Raw genomic sequence first — 20,221 nt, 5'->3', positions numbered from 1 at the left:
CTTTGCAAAGCTGTGCCATTTTACCCAGGCATTTTTAATCCTAACTATACACAAAACTGCACCCCAGCAGAGGAAGAAAATGTAACCACCTCATAAAATAGAATTTGTTAAAATGCAAAGTAATTGAGCGTAAATCTGCCCTTGAGTTGGTTATTTAAACATGTCATTTGAAACATTAAGAGCTTTTTATCAAAAGCTCTCAACAGTTTTGTTTGCACAGTAGATATTAACTAATTAAGATTAGAAGTAGCTAGAGTAGTAGTAATAGTCTCCCCAAGTTAAAACAAAAAAAATTGATGTGTATCCAAGCTGCCTTTATGCTGATTATCAGTGTGATGCACATAGTAGTAGTTGAGGTTAGTAGTACAATGTGCATTGTGAAAAATCCCATTCAAAAATGGTTTAGATGCACAGTCTTAACTATTAGAGGTTGCTGCAGAGTAGATTTTAATTTGAGTTGATCGGGGAAGGATTTCCTAGCTGGTGGTGTATTCTCCACTGTGTGTAATATTGAAAACAGGTTCAAACTTTGTGTATGAACTTAGTTGTATAAGTCCATGGCATGTGCTAAGTGATTGGGTGACCCGTGTACAATTGCTATATCCTGCCCATTTTCATTACACGTGAGTACAGTGCCTGGTACAATGAGGCTTCACTTCCCGATTGGTGCCTCTTGGCACTACCACCACAATAATAATAATAACCATAATAAATTGATGTTTGGAGGACACCCAAGTCTCCATGGTATTAAGCCAATATTTACTACCTTTGACAGTGATGTCATGTGTAAATTCAGGGTTGCCTTGTGCTCTGTAGAAAAACCAAAGAATTACCAATTTTAATCTCTTCTCTAAGACCGACTCTTCTCTGTGGCCATGGCCATGGCCAGGCCTCAGCTTACAGACACACTAAAAACGCACAGAGGTGCTGTTGGAAATTAGTTGGTTAATGTTGGTGAAATGCTTTGGAGACGGGAAGAGAAAGATTGATTGATTGGCAGAAGCTTTGCAAAACTGAAAGATTACCATGGCGAGAACTCTTATTCTTGGTTTAAAATTTGTGATTTATAGCAAATAATCACTGCATAGGTGGCTGATAAAGACTCCCCCCACATACATATTATAGAAAGTACCTACTGAAGCCAAAGAGTCCAGTGAATTTCATGGGCTTTGGATAAAGCTCTCTGGAGAGCGGTAAGAAAACCGAAACAATCAGTCTGTAAAACTTAGTTGATTTTTTTTCTTGATTTTCATTGAAAACTACACTGATGACAAATTTGCAGTCATTTTTAACTAATGTTCTGGATCATTTATATTGTGGCCTCACCCAGACACTTCAGTCAGAATTGGAACTGCAACACAATGCTACACTCCATATTACCAGAGAATAAAGGCTATAAAGTAAAGTAAAACACACAGCCCCAAAGTTTATAGCCCAATTTAAAAGAAGTTGGAACCAGTAGAATTGTTTTTTTTTTTTTTTTTTTACCACCAAAGTACATTTTTTAAATTGCCAATCTTTTTCATGGGGGGGGGGGGGGGGGGGGGAAGAGTGGGCCAATGCAAAAAAATCTGAAGAAAAGTTTAATTTGGGGAAAACTTTGTTTCAAACTCGTGCCTCCCCATCCTGTGCTTTCCTGGTTCATTTACTTTTTCCCATTACAAAAAAGGTGGAAAGAAGTAAAAAAAAGTGGAATTTTCATGAAAGTCTGCCCCACTGCTTCAAAGGGAAACGTTGAGAGATTTTGAACATTTGCATCTAAATGTCTTCCAACAGAAAAAGATTTTTCATGAACCCCTAGTTTTTGATGAAAAGTTAGTTGCTGACAGTCCCTGTGCCCAGTAACTAGCTCTAGCAATGAGTAGGTATGATTAATCTTTTGAGGGATAAGTGGGGAGGTTCATGAAAATGGCAATAAGCCAGTGAACACCAACCAGTCGATCGGGATCTACTGGTTGATCTTGGAGCCTGTGACAGGTGATCCTGACTGATTTGGCCAAGAGACCAAGGGAAAAGAACTTCCGTTGCCCCTCCCCACACTTCTGCACTTCTCCTGCCCTTTGCTTTGAAGCTGTCTCCTCAGGAGCCTCCTGTTTGCTTTGCAGCAGAGGGAGAAGGGGGTGCTGATGTCAAGGTGGCCCCTCCCATTTTGTATCCTATCTCCACAGAGCAGAGAGGGGGCACAATAGGGCTTAGGATGGAGTTTGCTGGTTGCTTTTGGGAGTGGTGCAGGGCCAGGGCCAGAGCCAGGGCCAGGGCAGGGATGTGCCTACCTTAGCCTCACTGCACCACCACCCAGGAGCCACCTGAGGTAAGCAGGGCCCAGCTGGAGCTCACATCCCAAATCACTACCCCAGTCACGAACCCTCCTCCTGCACCCCAAACCCCTGCCCTAGCCCAAGCACCCCTGCATCCAAACACCCTTCCAGAGCCTGCACCTAGAACTCCCCTCTGGCTCCCCAACGGCCTGCCCCAAACTCAGCTCAGAGCTTCTCTCACACTCCAAATGACTTAATCCAAGACCAGAGCCTGCACCCCAACCCTCTGTTTCAGTCTGGTGATAGTGAGGGAGGATGGAGTGAGCAGGGCCTCAGAGAAGGGTCACAAAGGAGGTGGGGCAAGAGCATTTGGGTGCGAAGTAGATATCGGATTGCACTTCAATTCAAAAAGCGATCTTGTGCTTAAAAAAGTTGAAGACCATTGCAATAAGCTTATCATTTGTACTGCGGACGCACACCCAGGCTGCAGCTGTGTCAGAGCCCTATGGTGTTATGCATCACACATGCATACAGAGAGATACAGTCACTGCCCCCCAGAACAAGACAGTCAAAGAAAGGGAAGGGAAATACAGGTCACGCAGCAGGTGAGTGGCAGGTTAATGTAGTTATATAAGCTAACTGTGTGCCCTGATGGATGCTTTTGAATCAATTATATATTTAAAATAATAGACATAAATATCAATATTTCCAGATGGACCTCATTCAAACTAATGAGCTGTTGTCACTGAAACAAAGATTTATCCATATGGAGAAATTACAGAGAATCTATTTTCATAGTGAAACAAAAGAAAGGCCAGGCAGCATTCCAGATCCTCCATGCCCCCTAGATAGATAACCACTTATCACTGAATGTTTGGGTTTTTTTCTCTTTGTTCTCTCGCGTTTATTCTGCTTCCCCCTTTGTTCTCCTTCCCTTCAGCTCAGTTTTCATTTCCCCTTCTATTGGTTTTCTCATACGTATTATCCTACCCTCTACAGGTGGGTACAAGTTCCCTAAACTTTCAGGGAACTTGCTAGTGGTTCGGTTATCCCAAACAATCCCTTCTCTTACAAGGAACAAAATTCAAAAAATTCTCATTAAGGCTGCACAGGAAAAGGATGTCCTTTTATAACAATAATACATTAATTAATTACACCTAGCACTTGGAGAGCACTTTTCATTCATAGATATCAAAGTACTCTATAAGCAAGGGCCCCCAGGACATATGTAAATATAATCATACACACACTCCCCATATACAGATGGGAAACTACTCTACAGTATAGAGAAATGAAAGGCCTTACCCAAGAGTATGTGCAAAGTCACTGGTGGATCTAGGGTCAGAATGCTGAGTGTATGGGGCAGATTCTGGGCTGTGCCCCTTGGATGGTGTAGCACAGAAAACTCAACAGTGTTTGAGGGCCGTGCGCCTCCTAGATTCTGAGCTACACATGGGGCCAGTGAGACCCATGGAATAAACTAGAGCAGTTGCTATATGCAGAGGAGCTGTGGTAGAGGCCAAAATCTGGCCCCTAGTCATTGTCTGCTAGGCTTGTGCCCAATCCCATGGATTACACTGAAAAGTGTTCTGCTCACAGCTTTTTGGTTGTCACAATGCAAGCCCCCTTAGTTTATTTTACTGTACGAGACACTCATCTTGTTAAATAACATACTTGCTAAGCCCCCATTATTTGAGGATCTTTAATCAAAAAGCCATCTGCCAGGTGTGATTAATCAGGATTGTCAAGAGTGATGTCTCTGTTTCAGTGTCCAGCATGTCTGTGTATGATTACGCCTGCACCTTTCCACCTCTTCCACACTGTTTTAACAGTGATTTTCTGCTCCTACTACTGGCTAGAATCAAATTCCATCTATATTCTGCCCAAAGCAAGAAATGGAAAGAGGGAATGGATACAAACCTGCTCTTGCTAAACGGTACTTGTGGCCAACTATGGCAGGAGAGATGCATGAAATAAACAAACTGTCTTCCTAGAGTGGAAAATAACCTCTCTCCCATAGGTCATTCTAGTTGGTCATTAGCTGATAGATTTGAAAAATCAAAGCTACCTTTGATAGCTGTAGATCATAAGGTGTCAGCTTGTGTAGGACACATTGCAATCTTGGGGGAAGGGGTGGAAGGATTGTCTCTTGACAATTGATTATTAATCGTGTTATGACTGCCTATGGGCCAGCCAGGAATAGACACTGAACAGAGTACAGGTTGAACCTCTCTCATCTGGGGATCTCTGGTCCGGCAACATATGTGGTCCTACAGATGTTGGACCCGAGAGACCCAGCTGCAGAGGTTGAAAGCTGCTGGGAGGAGAGCTGGTATGGCAGGGGGCAGCCTGCTGGGCCAGTGACCTGGGGGCAGAGAAATCCGGGAGTGGCTGCCATGCTACGTGGAACCAGGTGATTCCCCCCCCCCCCAAGAGCAGCTGCCGCCTGGCACCAGGCCAGTTTTCCGTTAAAAGCATTTTCGGAAAAGCACGTCTAGATTGGCCAGATGCTTTTCCGCAAAAGCACTTTTTGCGGAAAAGCGTCCGTGGCCAATCTAAACGCGGTTTTCCACAAAAAAGCCCCGATCGCCATTTTCGCGATCGGGGCTTTTTTGTGGAAAACACTACTGTGCTGTTTACACTGGCCCTTTTGCGCAAAAGTCTTTCGGAAAAAGACTTTTGCCCAAACGGGAGCAGCATAGTATTTCCGGAAAATCACTGACGATCTTCCATGAGATCGTCAGTGCTTTTCCGGAGATTCAAGCGGCCAGTGTAGACAGCTGGCAAGTTTTTCCGGAAAAGCGGCTGATTTTCCGGAAAAACTGGCCAGTCTAGACACAACCCTCGGGTTCTGAGACAGCAGCACAGGGAAGAGGACCCTCTGGCGAGTGTCTGCTCAGTGAAAACCTGCAGCCAGGCGCTGTCGTCCCTGTGAAGACATGTATGAGGGGCGTGACAACACATGGGCAGACACCAGCCTCCCACGGTCACCCTACACTTTACCAGGGATGAAGAGAGCATCTGCTTCCCTTTTATAAAGAGAAAGAAGCTGAGCCGCAGAGACACTGGGATGGATTCCTCAAGGAGACAGGGCAGCTCTGGTCCATGCTCCATTGTAGAATCACGAGAGCTCAGGTTTACCTCCTATCAGGAGCCACAAAAAGCAGCATTAACAGGAACCAGACTCTGAACCTATTTTTCCTGTCACCGGAAACTCTCTTTAGAAAAACATCAACAAACATCGGGGGCTACTGGCCCTGTATTTGGATGAGACTGTTTTTAGCTTTGTGGTCTGAGCACTAACCTGCTGCTTCCTTCAAATAAGTACACCTACAACAATCCTCATTGCAGCCTGAGGAGCAGCATACACTAAACTCTCATGGTAGCTTGAGCTCCAGTGAATCCATCTGACAAGTCAGCTGAAGCGCCTGTTGACAGAACCACGCATTGAGGGAAAGGGGTAATGCCTGAGTCAAGGGAAATGAAGTTGAACAAATATTTGCTCTGTGGGAGCTACTAGAGAAATTCCTCCAGGGTGAAAACACATTGAAAATAAAGGAACACTATGCTGCTGGCTTCCCGTTGGCTTCGCTTCCCCTTGGCTTTGGGCTATTTATTTATTTTGCCTTTTGGAGCTCGGCAGCATCCTCGGAAATTAGGTATAATTGTCCTCAACTGGTCACAGAAATGTAGAGAGTGATGTTTGCTTTCACCTGAGCTATTCAGGTCAAGTGAGCTCAGGATTCCTAAGGCATTGCTACCTAAGGATGCTTCAGAGCTGAGCTGCAGTGAAGAGTGAGGCCATGTCTTCATTAAACATAAGATCGATGCCGCTGTGTTCGATCTTCTGGAGTTCAATTTAGTGAGTCTAGTTAAGACTCCCTAAATCAAACTCAGAGAGCTCTTCCTCGTCAGGTCCAGTAATCCTGCTTCTGCAAGGAGTAAGGGAAGCTGACAGGAGCCTTTGCTTCCATTGGCCTTCCACTGTGGGGACAGCAGGGAAATTCGAAACAAGGTACATCAACTCCAGCTACATAAGTACCGTAGCTGCAGTTACGTCTCTTGATTTGTTTTAGTGTAGATCTGGCCTCAGCAATCTGAGTGCTTTTATAGAGACATGGAGCTACAAGAAGAAAAAACAAGGTCATCAGATAGGGCTGTCTGAATGGAAGGTAGTTGGAATAAACAAACCAGACCTAAGCCTATGTGCATTAATGTGGCTCAAACACAGGAACTAAAGATAGGTGTGTCCCAGTGTGGGCTAAAGATTGGTAAAACAAAGATTGCTATCTTGGTGGGGTGCACTTCCCCATCACACACAGACACTGAGGGAAAGGGATGGAACTGCCGGTTTCTATTTATCTTTATGATTTCCTGTGAAGTTTGGGAGTTGTTGGGAAGTTTTTGTACAGGTAAGGGAAGAGGGGCAGAGCTGATACGTGTTCAGTTCCTATATCCTATATATAGGTCACCTATATCCACTTCTTTTGCTGGGGGACAGCTGCTAGACTTGCTTATCAAACTTCTGCATTGGTGACCTCTTTCATGTAGCAAGCCTCTGAGTGCAACCCCCCCCCCCCCCACCCTTTATAAATTAAAAACATTTTAACTTTAAACAATGCTAGTGGTGAAGCAGCGTTTGGGGTGGAGGCTGACAGCTCGCAAGTCCCCTGTAATAACCTCATGACTCCCTGAGAAGTAATGATTCTTAGTTTGAGAACCCCTGAAGTATGGAGATTGGAGCACCCCATGGGACAGCTGAGGACAATATTGTCTCTCCAGCACTCCTAGCCTCTGATCAGCAGGATCAGCTCTTGATCCCAAGTCTCTGAAGAGAGTGGAGAGCACCCAATAGGCTCCTGAAGACAGACTGGGACTAAAAACTCAACAAAGCTTTAGGACTAGGTCGCAAGTTTAAAACAAGCAAAAGGAAGTATTTCTACATGCCACACAAAGTCAATCTGTGGAACTCCTTGCTAGAGGATTTTGTGAAGACCAAGATTTTAACAGGGTTCAAAAAAGAGCCAGATAAATTTGTAGAGGATAGGTCCATCAGTGGCTATTAGCAAGGATGGGTAGGAATGGTGTCCCTAACCTCTGTTTGTCAGAAGCTGGGAATGGGTGACAGGGGTGGTATCACTTGATAATTCCCTGTTCTGTTCTTTCCCTATGAGGTTTCCTGGCATTGGCCACTCTTGGAAGATAGGATACTGGGCTAGATGGACCTTTGGTCTGACGCAGTATGGCCGTTCTTATGCCTGGGAGTCAGAAAACCGGTTCATTCCCAAGTTGGAGGCTGCCATGTGGAACACTGAGCAAGTCACTTAGACTTGTTTTTGTGACTCAGTTTCCATATCGGTAATAGGCAGATTTTGTTTTCTCACTTTGAGGGAGGTTCTTAGGTGGAATTTATTAACATATCATAGACTTTAAGGCCAAACGGGACCATTGTGTTCATCTAGCTCACCCAGGCAAGCACATTTAGCTTCTCAGAGGGAGAGTGCTGTAGGCATGCAAAATAATGTTTTATTCATTTATTACTATTTAGTTCTTGAGAGAGGGTATATTGCTCCCCTCCTCAGGCCTGTAGAGAATTTCCTCATAGCCTCGTATGTTGTTGTTGTTTTGAACTAGGCAGAACCATGTCTCATCTGCAGTTACAATGATAACTATAATTAGGGAAAAATGCTTCCGCATCTAAGGCTCTTTCCTATGAGGTAAGCACATCAGGATCTTTGCACAGGATTAATTCTTTCAATAATTTGGTGTGGATGTGTACAGCTAGCATTTATATGTGACACAATATTGTTTGGGTGGATTTTCTGGCTAGAAATGCTGCTCAAGAAGCTTGTACTGTTTTTAAGTCTTCTGTATACTTCTCAACTTGGTTTGTGCTTTATATCTACAGCTGCACATTAAAAAAATCAAAACAATAAATGCAATACAGGTTGAACCTCTCTAATCCAGCACTCTGGTCCGGCAACATCTGGCATGATTTCAGTTAGCCAGATATCTACTTATCAAGGGTGTGGCCAAGTTTCCCATGGTCCCATAAAGTTTGTTTACATACACCAGCCCTGGCTCTGTGTTGTGTGCTCTTGTTTAACTGTAATTAATGCCTAAATGTCTTCCAAGAGTCCAGTAAGCAGTGGAAGTGTTGGTAATGCTGCTAGACAATATTGATCTCCTGGGTTGTGTCTACACTGGGCCACTTATTCCGGAAAATCAGCCGCTTTTCCGGAATAAGCTGCGAGCTGTCTATACTGGCCCTTAAATTTCCGGAATAGCAACGATGCTCTACTGTACAAAATCAGCCGCTATTCCGGAAAAACGATTCTGCTCCCGCTCGGGCATAATTCCTTATTCCGGAACACTGTTCCAGAAAAGGGCCAGTGTAGACAGCCCAGTAGTCTTTTCCGGAAAAAAGCCCCGATCGCGAAAATGGCGATCGGGGCTCTTTTCCAGAAAAGCGCATCTACATTGGCCACCGACGCTTTTCCAGAAAAAGGGCTTTTCCGGAAAAGCAGCCTGCCAATGTAGACGCTCCTTTTCCGGAAAAACTGAAAACGGAATAGTATTCCGTTTTAAGCATTTCCGGAAATTCATGCCAGTGTAGACACAGCCCTTGGGTCTGGCAAATTCTCTGGTTCAGCACTGGTCAGGGTGCTGGACTTAGAGAGGTTCAACCTGTGGAACAGAATTGCTATCAAAGAGAATATTCAGGCTGCGTGAAATAATCTGCCACCTCCAAGGGGAAAAAAAGGATTAATAACTAAAGGTTTTGGAAAATTTCTATAGAAACTTGGTAAAAAACCAGCTGGGGACTGTGTTCTGATAACCCCTTCTTGTTATTTCTGTAAATTATTTATTATTTTTATTACAGTGGACAGAGCCTAAAGATGGCAGATAAGATTAGGGTACCATTATGCAAAGCACTACACCACCATACAATTAGAGATGGTCCCTGTCCCAAAACGCTTACCATCCAAAAACACAAAGACAGACAAAGGCAGGATTATTATTCTCCATAGGAATCTGAGAGATTAATTCTCTTGACAAAGGGGACATAAAGGATCTGTGACACAGTTGGAAATTGAACCAACGTTCTTGGATCCCATTCTAGTGCATTAGACATCGGTGTCTTTTTTCTCTCTTTCATTTTCCTCTTTTCTCCTGCTCTTAGTTAAAATGCTGTAGGCCATGATCCTACAGAGTGCGAGTGCAGAGTGTTCCAAGGGAACACATTTTGCGCTGGGATAAAGAAGGCAGGGGACCCGGATTCTGTGTGGTGAAGCCACCCAGTTACTCTAAGACAGGGGTCTCCAACTGTTTGAAGCACGAGATCACTTTTTGAATATAAATGCAATCCGAGATCTACCTCACACCCCAATGCTCTTGCCCTACCTCCTTTATGCCCCTTTTCTGAGGCCTTGTCCCCTGCTCGCTACATTTCCCTCCCTCTCCCATGCTCCCTCTCTATCACCAAGCTGAGGCAGAGGGTTGGGGTGCAGGCTCTGGTCTTGGATTAAGGCAGCATTTCTCAAACTGTGGGTCTTGACCCCCCGGGGGGGTCACGAGCAACTTAGAGGGGGATTGCAAACAACTTAGAGGGGGGTCGCGAGCAACTGAGAGGGGGGTTGTGGTATCACAAGTTTGAGAACCCCTGGATTAAGGGATTTGGAGCGTGAGGGGGGGCTCTGAGCTGAGCTTGGGGCAGGCCGTTGAGGTGCCAGAGGGGGGTTCTAGGTGCAGGCTCTGGCAGGGTGTTTGGATGCAGGGGTGCTTGGGGCAAGGGCAGGGGTTTGGGGTGCAGGAGGAGGGTTCGTGACTGGGGTAGGATTTGGGATGTGAGCTCTAGCTGGGCCCTGCTTACCTCAGGTGGCTCCTGGGTGGTGGTGCAGTGGGGCTAAGGCACACTCACTCCTGCCCTGGCCCTGGCCCTGCACCACTCCCAGCAAACTCCATCCTAAGCAGCCAGCAAACTCCATCCTAAGTCCAGTTGTGTCCCCTCTCTGGTCTGTGGAGAAAGGATACAGAGTGGGAGGGGGCACCTTGACATCAGCACCTCTCTCTCCCTCCGCTGCAGCTCCTGAGGGGACAGCTCCAAAGCAAAGGGCAGGAGATGCAGAGCAGTGGGGGGAGGGGCAGCTGAAGTGCCTGCCCTTGATGACAGTCTCTTGGCCAAACCAGTCAGGATCACCTGTCACAGGCTCCGAGATCGACCAGAAGATTCTGATTGACTGGTTGGTGACCACTGCATGAAGAAGAGACATGCCTAACAGGGAAGTATGAGTTAAGCCACATGTCAGCCTGTTGAGGAACAAACATTCATATCTCTCTAGACCGGGGCACTCCCTGTCAACATCCTGGCCTGACTCCACTGCCTGGTGAAATCATTGACACCACTGTTGCAGGTGTCAGAATGATACTGTATTGATTTGAGACAATCCCCTTACCGCTGCTGGAGTCAAGGGAACATATCCATTGACCACTCTGAGTTTGGGTTAGGCCATTTGCACCTAACGTACTTGGCCGCCCATGTGTGTTTCTGTGCACACTTGCATAGAGCATAGGGACTTTGGCCCAAACTGTTACTATGTGCTTGAATGAACTCACATGGAAAAATGATAAAAGTCGAGAGTAGCCTCTCCCCCATAGGCAAATGCTTTTCCCAAAGCGATCAATAACTCTGCGTCTGACCTTTCTGTCCTTATCCTCCAAGGGAACTTGCGAAAGATGAGCCTGAGAACTGAAATGCCTAACCCTGCGAGCCACTCAGAACCATGGACTGGTTTTATGGCTCATTGGAACAATTTGTAACAACTCTGCCTACTAATCCTTAATTGCCCACTTCATGTACGTGGGCTCTTTCAGCGTTCACGGACCTCACATGCTTAACAATCTGTCCAAACTTATGTGTATCCAATCTCAGACACTGTGGGTAGCTTCCCCAGACCTGCAGAGGAGCTCGATGAAGCTTGAAAGTTTGTCTCTTCTACCAACAGAATTTGGTTCAGTAAAAGATGTTACCTCAGTCACCATGTCTTTTTGACATCCAGGGACCAGCACAGCTCCAACAACACTGCAAACAGATCCCCAAAGCTATTTAGGCTCCTACATTTCATTGAAGTCAAGGGCTGGGAGGTGGGATCTTCTTCCAGCAAAAAAATATTGATTCTGATTCAAAGTTTCCTTTACATTTCCTTAGAGGGTCTGAGCCTGCCTCTCAAAGGACTGCAGGCGGTGTAAAGCAATATTATAAAGAACAAGTGAACTTAGTAGGCTTGAGTCTCGCTTGCCTTGTACCGCCACACACTTATTTGCTCCTGTGTACTGCCTCAGCATGTTAGCATCTCACATCCCCTTTGCCCAGCCCTAGAGGATCCTACAAGATGCCTAGCAAGAGGCAACAGGTCTCTTTTCTGTCCTAAGGAAGAGCAGAAAAAATATAGCAAACATTTCATAACACTGAATGTCACACATTAAAAGAAGGAGGGTCAAAAGCATCATGTTTGATACACCCAGCCTGACTCCGCCACCCTTCTTCCGTCAGTCCACAGGTTCAAACTTTATACAGCTGCATTTTCATTTTTATTGGGACCAGCTGACGACGGAAAACAAAGTGAGGTCCGGGCTGCTTCCGGCTGAGAGTTCCCAAGTAACACCGGAGCAGCGGGGACGGTGGGGGAGGCTGGAAAGAGGAGTGTTTCTATTTGCAGTTGAAAAAAAAAAGGATCATATTTGGCTTAGGAGGGAATTAAACTTCCAGTGCTGCAGTGTCTCCATTTAACATAACCTTGGAAGGGCGTTTTAAGAGCATTGTCCCCATCGCTGTTTGCTAAATCAGCCAGGCAAGATGAATTGTGGTTAATTATTCGTCAGTCCAGGATGTGTAATTTTTGAGTTAGTTATCGTATGTGAGAAAGGAGAGGAGGGGAAGCTCGAAAGCGCAGGATGAAGAGTCCCTTCTGCTTCCTGCTAACACTTGGCATTGTCCCACTTGCCCTACCATTCAGGAGAGGATAATAGACTAATTTCTAACGGGCACAGCAGCCTGGCTTGTTTTTACCACTCGTGCGCTATCTCCTCAGCGACAGGGCCCTTTGACATGTTTGTAAATGGACTTATGTTATATTGGGAGAGCTGGGGTCCCACATCTATCAGAATTAACTCTACTGAAAAAAGAGTCATTTTCTGTACAAAAGATGGCTAAAGGAGAATGGAAAGTGCAGCGGGTTAGTGCCAGGATTCCATGTATTCCGTGGTCAGGACTGCCTCTTTGTCATACATGTGTACAGCACCTAGCATAGGGAGCCCTGACCTCAGCTATAATAATAAAAAATAAATAATAGTTCATTTCCCAATCACTAAGGCCCTTGTTCTGGAATGTACAGTGTACGGGAGGGCGAATGCATCCATGCTAAAGTTCAGCAGGGCTCAACACAGCACCGGTGCATATGTGGTACCCTTTCAAAATCAGGCCCTACATTTGTGGCAGAACATTTGTCTTTACGGCAGAATTGTTTGCAAGACTTGAAGTAGGGAGCCATTCCCTGCTCTCAAACACAGTGTGCATCCTGTACAGTCTATTCCGGTGTTTTCCAATTGGTGCTCCGTGGAACCCCGGGGTTCTGCAAAGCGAAAGTAAGGGTTCCATGAGAACTTGGCACTCCCTCACCTCCCCTTAAAGAGACAGAGCCTTTTTGCGGTGGGACTCAGCGTTTTTTTTTTTTTTTTTTTTTTTTCCTTAACAAATTTTACCTTGGCAACCGTAGCGGTTCCTTGAAATTCTTTTCAGGCTGAAAAGGGTTCCTTGGCCAAATAATTGGGAAACACTGGTATTCCATCTTCTCCCTGGGATTTGATTTTCTTAATTCAAAACCTAGCAATAATATTAGGGATGTTAAATATCGGTTAATTGAATAGTCGAGTAACCTCATGAATTCTTATCGGTTAGTCGACTATTCTATAGTCCCCGGAGGTGGGGCTGGTAGCCAGTGCACTCCAGCTCCACTCCTGAGGAGTGCCCTGCCACTCTGTGTGGGGTGCCAGGTGGGAGCTGGTTCACGAGGAGAGCCAGTTTAAAAACCAGCTCCCCTCGCAGACTGAATTTCTGTTGCCCTGTGCTTCTGCTTCTGATACAGAGTAAGCAGCGCAGGGTGGCAGCAGCCCCTGTCTGGGGGGAGGGTGGAGGGAAATGTGGGTAGTCTATAGCATTAACCTTTATGCTTTTGCTTATCGGATAATTGGTTAATCGACTACACGATTACATCCCTAAATAATATATGAATAAAGTTCAGCTCAAACCTTTGTGGCCTTGCCTTTTCTTAGGGATCCTCCTCCTGGGTAGATCAGCTCACACCTTAGATCCTCTCTTTGTAGAAAGCTCCTTCTACTTCCCTTATATTTGGGCAGTAGCAAACCATAGGCCTCTGTGAGTCAGTAGGACTCACTTAGCCCTTTCTCAGTCTAATTGACACTGACTACCAAGGTGAAGTGCCTTGGGCAAATGTGGCCAACCTGTTACACTGACCTTTCATTTGTGTTTATATTTAAAAAAAGAATAATTATTAATCTGTTTGTTTATAAAAACAGCAGCAACAGTTCTTCCAAACAAGGACAATGCGTGAGCAGTACAGTGACCTGTGCCTTAATCTGTAGGGCAACATACATCTGAAACCTAAAGATTGCAATTTAAATATCCAGGTTAAGTCTAAATGGCCATTTTACTGTGATACAACTTTCTGGCTCAGGGGTGTGAAAAAACACCCTTCTAAGCACAGCAAGTTGAAGTGCTGTAGAGCACTCATGTAAATGGGCACGAGTGCTGTTAGCCACTTCCTCGAGGAGACGGTTTACAATAGGGATGTAAAAAATCATTTAAAAAGGTAAGCGTGTAACCACTAAAAATCCTATCAATTACATGGTTACACGCTGAAAGCTCTGCAGTATAAAGCTTAAATAAGTGCCCACAACAAAGCCTCCCCAGGAGCAATGTTCCCCCTAATTTTTCCATCCATGTGCAGAATAAATTTTGTTATGTGCACCAAAATATGTGCAGATGTGCACCACCAATAGAAACACATGATGCTGTGTGTGGGCAACTGTGGGCACTTTGTTAATCTGCTGGGAGGTGCCTGAATCTCTTCTGAGTGGGCACCCAAGCGCTCAGCTTACAGGGAACACTGCCGAGGAGGCTTTGCCAACGCAGCGAAGCCAGCAAGAGCTGCCAACTCTGCTCCCAGGGAGCCAGCGTGTAACCTGTGGTGGGGGGAGTCCAGGCTGGGCCTACCGCAGACGGGAGCTGCCTGTAAGCATTACCCATTTAGAGTGAGGCTTACTGGTTAACCAGTTAACCTTTCACCTCCCTAGAGCGCCCTTCCAGCACCCCAGCCATGGGCGTGCATCCACTTTACAGCACTCCCACAGCGGTGCTTTCATTGTAGACGCGGCGACAAAGCCCACCATCACTCGTTGTGTCACAGCTCTGATCAAAGCAGCATGAAGTGACAGGGCGCGACGCTGGCATTGCTGTGACATTCAGCTCTTTAAAGACAGACTTGCCGGGCTTGTGAAAGCACTCCGGGAAACCTGCCCGACCTGCGCGGCCGCATTGTGTGAGCTGAATCCAAAACCGGTTTGTATTCACGCTTGTTTGTTCCCCATCTCTTTCTTCCTCCTCGCAGGCCTGAATCTCGAATCTGGACTGGGATGTTACTGCTTGGGACGTGTTTGCTCTACTGTGCCAGGGTGTCCATGCCTATCTGTGCTGTGGCCATGAGCCGTCACTTCGACTGGGACAAGAAACAGTCCGGCATTGTTCTGAGCAGCTTCTTCTGGGGCTACTGCTTAACCCAGGTCATCGGAGGGCACCTCAGTGATCGGTACCACAACGCTCTTCTATTATCCCTCGCTCGGGTCTTGCAATAACAATTTATGGCAAAGTTGCCTTGTCCCCAACCTCCACCCCACAGGAGTGAGGACTGCTAAGCCACCTGTGATGTATTCATCTCTATAGCAAAAACACCGGATCCAAAGTCAACTGGAGTCAGCGGGAGTTTTCCCATTGACTTCAGTACGTTTTGGATCAGGCCCTATGGTTCTGGTCCAGCAGAACACTGAAGAATGTGCCTCAATTTATGTATGTGAGTGGTTCCCATTGATTTCTAAGTTGGTACTGATCTTAGGCTACATCTACACGACCGCAGGAAGTCGACATAAGCTATGCAACTCCAAGCTATGTGAATAATGTAGCTGGAGTCAATATGCCTTAAGTCAAGTTACTACGAGCTCTATGCTGGGAGAAATTCTCTCTTCGACTTCTCTTACTCTTCTCAACCTGGGCAGAGTAACAGGGTTGATGGGAGAGCGATCTGCAATCGATTTTCACGTCTTCGCTAGACCCGCTAAATTGACCACCGGTGGATTGATTTGAGCATTGATCCAGGGTGTGGTGTAGATGAAGCCTCAAAGTTACACAGGTGCTTTGCTGGGCTGTGGCCCAAGTTCAGTTTAGGAATTACCTACATGCAAAAGTGTAGTGCTTTATACTATACTGGCATAGTTCAAGCTGCATAGCCCCTGCTACTCTGGACAGTTATATCAATAGGCATTTATACTAGGAATGTTTGAAAGTGGTTAATTAGGTAATTGTGTAACTGCTACAGGAACAGAACGGGCAGCCAGTGCATGCTGGGAGCCAGTTCCTGGTTGCCGGCCCCACTCTTGGGGAGCTGGCTGCGGGCTCCTCAGCATAAGCTTTATACTGCAGAGCACACAGTGTGGGGCAGCAGCTGGCTCCCCGGGAACCGGTGCACATAAGAAACCAGATTTTAAGCTGGCTTCTGATGTGTACTAGCTCCTGTCTGCTGCTTCTGCTCCTGCGGAGCCAGCTGCCCCCTCACGCTGTTGTCTCACTCCTGGCTCTCAGTCCCGCTCCCAGGGATCCAGCTGCCACCCCATGCTACAGGCTCTGATACGGGGCGGGGGGTGGGGGCAGCCATCTCCCCAGGAGCAGGGCTGGGAGCCAACATGTAACCGTTATGGTAACTGATAGGATAATTCTTATCGATTAACCATTTAAATGGTTCCTCTGTTACATCCCTAGTTTATACTAGTACTACTTACTCCTGTATAGAAAAAGGAATAAGCTAGGCATACATAAGGCACTTTTATAATTGTGTGCATCCACACGAGGGGTTGTTCTGGGCACCACCAAAAATTGTACAACGCTGCCGCCCCCGCCTGCGGCTGCCCTCACATCACTAAGGTTGTAACTATGTGGACAGGAGTGGGGCCCCACTTTCCCCAACAGTCTGAATATGCCTGTGGTCAGTCACTCATCCCCATTGTCTGCTGCAGTTGGGGAGCAGATGGGTCTTTCCTTTGGGTACCCTTCACTCCCAAGGCATTCTAGGGCCTCTCAGGTGTGTAGGTAAATGGTAGGAATGATGCCATGTTCTGCTGCTGCTTGAGGGCACAGGACACATGGGGTATGTCTAGACTACATGGCTCCGTCGACGGAGCCATGTAAAATAGTTTACTTGGCATAGTCAAAGAAGTGGGGATTTAAATAATCCCCGGTTCATTAAAATAAAAATGGCCGCCATGCTGTACTGATGATCAGCTGATCCAGCACAGCGCGGCAGTCTAGACGTGGATCGGTCGAGAAGGGAAGCCTTTGTCGACCGCGCTGCATCTAGACTGCCGCGCTGTGCCAGATCAGCTGATCGTCGGCACAGCGCGGCAGCCATGTTTATTTTAATGAACCGGGGATTATTTAAATCCCCGCTTCTTTGACTGTGCTGAGTAAGCTATTTTACATGGCTCCGTCAACAGAGCCATGTAGTCTAGACATACCCATGCTGTGCAGAGATGACCCCAGGGGCAATGGGAAAGGCTCTACTTTGCACAGCTCCCTGCCATCCCTGAAAGCCTTAGTGGGGTGGGACGGTCAGATGGGCAGGCCTGGCTGACATTCCTTATCAAACACCTGGGAAAAGAACCCTGAAGTCCTGGTTCCTAGTCCTTGCGCCCACCCTATCCCCTACCCACAGTCCCCTCTTGCGTCATTCTTGCTTATCTTTCAGGATCGGAGGAGAAAAAGTCCTCCTCCTCTCTGCATCTGCCTGGGGCTTCGTCACCGCGGTCACTCCCCTGTTCACCTACATCAGTTCTGCCCACCTGCTTTTCATGACCATCGCCCGATTCCTCATGGGACTGCTGCAAGGTGAGACGCAGGATGGTGCGTGCGTTCGTTCCGTTCTCCTGGGAACCTGCTTCTACTGAAACGCCTTGTAGGCTGGATTCGAATGAAAGGCATCATTGCAATGCATAAATTGCAGGGCCAGGGGTTAGAGTGAGCTTCTGTTTTGGAGCTGACCCCATGTTGGGAACTCTGATTATAAAACCTTGTGTGGCTGGTGTTGTACCTCGGTGTTTTCGTACCTCAGTACCTTCGGTGGTCTGGACTGTCAGTGTCAGCGTCGTCTGGTCAGGGTTGTCCTGGCGTGCTCCAGACAGGACCTCTACTCTGTTGGTGATAAACTTTCGGCTGCTTGCGTAACAATCGATACTCCCTTTATCTAGAGTGTTAGACCCCGTGCACTTGGGTCAACACAGGAGATCTCTGAGACGCCCCGGAAACGACAGATGCAGGCAAGGTTTGAAATCAGTCGAGCAGGTTTATTGTCAAATGCGAAGCTCTACCAGTTGGTAACAGAGATCAGTACAATGTTTCACCACTGGGCACTATGGCCTGCGTTGACACTATGCCCTACCAACACCGGGCAGGCCTATTGCCATATATCAGATATTAACAGCAGTTAGTCAAAGTGAAGCTACTGTGCATTCTGTAAGCTTAGGCAATGACATCTGCCATTCAGGTGCCTAGTGCGCCCCCGCAAGGTCGGCTGGAGAGCACCCTCTGCGGTGTCCTTTTATAGACAGGTACAAACAACTTACATCATTTCTTTACGTACCAGGTTACCACCCTCTGTTGCCTAGTTACCACCCCTCACCTTATGGAAGGGGGGCTTACTTACTATCCTTCATGCCGTCAATTCTGACCTGGTCCTGAACCTAGGTCGGTATGTGCATTAGTTTTTAGGGAGTTTTTGTACCAAGACATTTCTTATTAAGATGTTCCATTACTCCCCTTTGGCTCACAGTCTGTACCCAGTGCCTCCCTGTGTCCTTCCATGCTCGACCTAACTTACACAATCACACAATTATCAATAGGGCCTCTTTCTTGGCTCCTGTTACTGAACCAAAGTCTTGCTCACTAGATTGCAGGCCTGTTGCTGTTTCCATGTTGCAGGTCTTAGGCCTGCTGACTCCATATTACTGGCCCTCAACTTACTACAGCTGGGTGCAGAGAGGCTACCGAATGGGGCCCATGGAGAAAGACATCTATGATGAGAATGGTGCCATCACGCTAGGAAGCTTTCATCTCTCTGCCTCTCTCTGAAATGGTAAACATGCTTCAAAGCACCTGCATTTCGGGAGGTTTCTTTGGTCTTTCGTCTGAGCTCTGATCATTTGGGTTGTTTTTCTCTTCCCCCTTGTGGATCTTGGACCTGGATCTATAAACGCCAAGTGTGTGCTACCCAAAAGTTGGTCAGGTGACTTTTTCCAGTTAATCAATAAGAAATGCTGGGTTGTTTTCACGGTTTTCTGTCTGGGCTTTTCCCTCCACAAACAGGGGGTGCCTGATACATCATCGACTATATATTTGAGAGTTTGTCTGTCTGTGTGTTTGTTTGTCTGTCCAAGAACTCCTCTGAAATGGTAAGAGCTAGGACCATCAAATTTGGCATGCAGCTTCCTCTTATCCTCACTTACAGCAAGGTCAGGGTTTGGTTGTGCCAGGAAAATGGGATATGCCTGGAATGTGATTGCACCTCATAACACCGTACAGAAGAGACAGAATCACCAAGCAAGTGAGAGGGACTGGCTGAGGGTGCCCCCACCATTTGGGAATGCTCCAGACCTGAGTCTCCCACCCCTAGGTGCACTTTTGGGAGGGCGGAGGGTCTGAAGCTCTCCCCAGATTCATAGGGGGGACATTGCTGGCTGTGTCCCATCATCAGAGAGCAAGGAAAGCGCACAGTTTGCTGCATTCCTCACTCTGACTGGGAAGCGCATGGGGCAGACGAACCTGGACCTGCCCCAGCTGGGGGACATCACCACTCCCCCATCTGTGCCCGCTGGCGCTGCAGCAGCCAGAGAGATGAGGTGCTTTTCACCTGGCCCCAAGCTGATGCGGTGAGAGGGGGTTGGGGTAGTTCTCTCTCCCTGGGGCAGCCTGTGTCCTGAACCTCTCATCCTCAGTCCCACCCCAGAACACTGATTTCAGTGAAGCACAGGCATTTTCGTTTTATTTTCCAAAACCCGCAAATTAATTGAGTTAAGACCAAGCAACGCCGGGTAAATCATCTACTTATACAGAACTATCAGTTTTCGTTAACTACCAGGGTCACGGAGCTTGTCAGCGACAGCCTTTTTTCCTGTCTACTCTTTTTTTTTCTGTCTTTCTTTGTACTCCTCCTTTACTCTGTGTTTATTATTTGGGGCCAGACATTTATCAAGGACTAGGTAGCATCCATGACAATTTTAACCGTATACACGTTAGCCTGTGTGTTAACCACTGCAACAGCCGACCCATCCTAGAATTTCCCTTCTTTCCCCTGGGAGTTTCACATCCTCTCCACATCTGTCTCCATAGCAGCAGTTGGTTTCAATGCCGAGCTATTCCTTTGCAAAGTCTCTGCATGCTATCTCATCTAGCCCTGCTACTCAGCAGAGCACATGATGTTGGCATTCCCAGAACCTGGATGAATCACCATAAGAAGAAGCTGGCAACTGTTTAATAAGGATTAAAAGCTTTTCCAGCCCGGGGGAGGGCGGGAGGAGAAGGATCCGTTTTTGGTGTGGCTCAGTTATGGCGCAATGGTAAAATGTTG

General features: G+C 46.8%; 1 protein-coding gene across 1 annotated transcript in view; it reads left to right on the top strand.

The window, feature by feature from the left end:
* The window catches only part of SLC17A9 (solute carrier family 17 member 9), a 43,577-nt gene that overhangs the window by 1,532 nt on the left and 21,824 nt on the right, over positions 1-20,221 (top strand). The window contains exons 2-3 of the mRNA XM_006126190.5: positions 14,945-15,142; positions 17,348-17,487. Of these exons, the coding sequence (XP_006126252.1) occupies positions 14,945-15,142; positions 17,348-17,487 (338 nt within the window). The remainder of the gene's footprint in view (positions 1-14,944; positions 15,143-17,347; positions 17,488-20,221) is intronic.

Source organism: Pelodiscus sinensis, chromosome 17, assembly GCF_052426305.1.
Source record: "Pelodiscus sinensis isolate ZL-2025 chromosome 17, ASM5242630v1, whole genome shotgun sequence".
Classification (NCBI taxonomy): domain Eukaryota; kingdom Metazoa; phylum Chordata; order Testudines; family Trionychidae; genus Pelodiscus; species Pelodiscus sinensis.
The sequence above is the reverse complement of the archived record's forward strand: the minus strand, read 5'-3'. Positions and strand labels throughout refer to the sequence as shown.